Source organism: Montipora capricornis, chromosome 13 (assembly GCF_036669925.1).
Source record: "Montipora capricornis isolate CH-2021 chromosome 13, ASM3666992v2, whole genome shotgun sequence".
Lineage (NCBI taxonomy): Eukaryota > Metazoa > Cnidaria > Anthozoa > Scleractinia > Acroporidae > Montipora > Montipora capricornis.
Genome location: NC_090895.1, coordinates 16,647,130 through 16,648,893, shown reverse-complemented (window position 1 = coordinate 16,648,893; position 1,764 = coordinate 16,647,130). Strand labels below are relative to the sequence as shown.

The 1,764-nt window shown below is 44.7% G+C and overlaps 1 protein-coding gene and 1 pseudogene across 1 annotated transcript in view; one reads left to right on the top strand and one right to left on the bottom strand.

Moving 5' to 3' along the window:
* Window positions 1-366: 366 nt before the first annotated feature.
* Window positions 367-1,333, bottom strand: LOC138030624 (uncharacterized; annotated as a pseudogene).
* Window positions 1,334-1,582: 249 nt separating this feature from the next.
* The window catches only part of LOC138030623 (NLR family CARD domain-containing protein 3-like), a 1,919-nt gene continuing 1,737 nt past the window's right edge, over window positions 1,583-1,764 (top strand). The window contains exon 1 of the mRNA XM_068878510.1: window positions 1,583-1,718. Within this exon, the coding sequence (XP_068734611.1) occupies window positions 1,583-1,718 (136 nt within the window). The remainder of the gene's footprint in view (window positions 1,719-1,764) is intronic.

Here is a 1,764-nt window from a genome sequence, read left to right as displayed (position 1 = left end):
AGTTGCCAGCTTGTTGATGAGGAAATTAGTCCAGATGGCTTAGTTGCTGACAACAGATATTTTAACGAGTTTCAACAGGTGCTTATGTTTACTTGTGGTATCTTGGCTCAACGGTTCGAGACAAAAGCCAAGGCTCTTATGGCAAGTATAGCACGTCAAATTAACCATTCAATTGAAGAACGGAGATGTAGTGACTATCTATGCGTAGCATTAATTTGCATCACTGAATGTGAGAAAGATCACGATACCTTCAGCAAAGAATTGACGCATACGCTTGGTTCGCTTCTTGAAATTCCGAGGTTCATTTGTTTACGGAGCTTAGGTGAAAATAGCGTTGCTGTATTAGCTCATGCATTGGAAACAAATTCAACGCTGGGATTTGGGCAACGATAACATCGGTGACTCGGGTGCCGCTGCCTTGACTAAAGCAATGGAAATAAATTCAACACTGACACCGTTGGAGTTGCCTGGCGATGGAATCAGCGACTCGGGTGCCGCGGCACTGGCTAAAGCAATGGAAAGAAATTCAACGCTGGCATGGTTAGATTTGTCTCGAAATAAAATAGGTAAGTCGGGTGCTGCTGCACTGGCAAAAGCGCTGGAAGTCAATATTTCCGTCTTTCTCACTGCGTTCGTACGAAGAAAAATAATTTTCCTTCTCCAGTATGCTGAGGCATAAAACACACTACAACAAGATAAAGGCAGGCAGAGTACAAACACTTGCCTGTGAAATACAAAGAAAGGGCGAGGACAATACCTCGAAAAAGCATCCTGTCATAGTAAGTAGCGCGAAAACGAGAAGCGCCAAGCTACGAGTTTCTATCCCTGTCCTGTTTCCTTGACACATTCTGTTTCTTCTTCTTCAAGGCTCTTTCCTGTGCTTTACGAATTCGTTTCTCGTCTTCGGAGTCACTGGCAAGCTCCTCTGTGTGGTACTCTTTAACGGCGAGCCAACCTGCTTCGCTTTTGTCGGTAAGTTTGATAATCTTCTGCCGGCGTTTAAGATTCTTACTTAGCTCAGCGACCTTCTCCTCTGCTTTTTCTGTTTGCTTGGCGGCTAAAAAATGACTTACTTCGTCAAACGGGTCCGTAAAGTTCGGAGTTAAAGAAAAAATTGATCCTTGTTTCCCGCGAACTTCAACTTCTCTGCTTCGGCTACTCTGCTTAACTTTTGAGTCTCAGTCGCCGTACGGGACACGAGGCCGGACGAAAGACTTTCGACTTTCTCGTCTAGATAGTTCTTGAAACGTTCAAATACGTCTACGACAGTATCAGTATGAGATATGTTGTCTCCGTCCTCGGTTGATGTCCTATGCTCTGGAGAGAACGGCATAACAAAAAGAAAACAATTTCTCTGAAACAACCGCCGAGTAGCTTCGCACGTGATGACTACTTTGACGCTAAATACTCTTATATACCTATCTGGGGTCTCCAGAGACCCCACGTGCTAACACCAATGTGTTAGCGCAAAGACTGGAATGCTCACGCTAAACTTCCGAAGGAAAATATATTAACGCTGACGCAGTTGTACTTGTCTGACAGTGCAATCGTTGACTCGGGTTTTGCTGCACTGGTTAAAGCAATGGAAATCAATTCAACGCTGACACGGCTGGATTTGCCTGGCAATGGAATTGGTGACTCCGGTGCCACTGCGTTGGCTAAAGAAATGGAAGGAAATTCAACGCTGACATGGTTGGATTTGTCTCCAAATAAAATTGGTGACTCGGGTGCTGCTGCACTGGCTGTAGCACTGGAAATCAATTA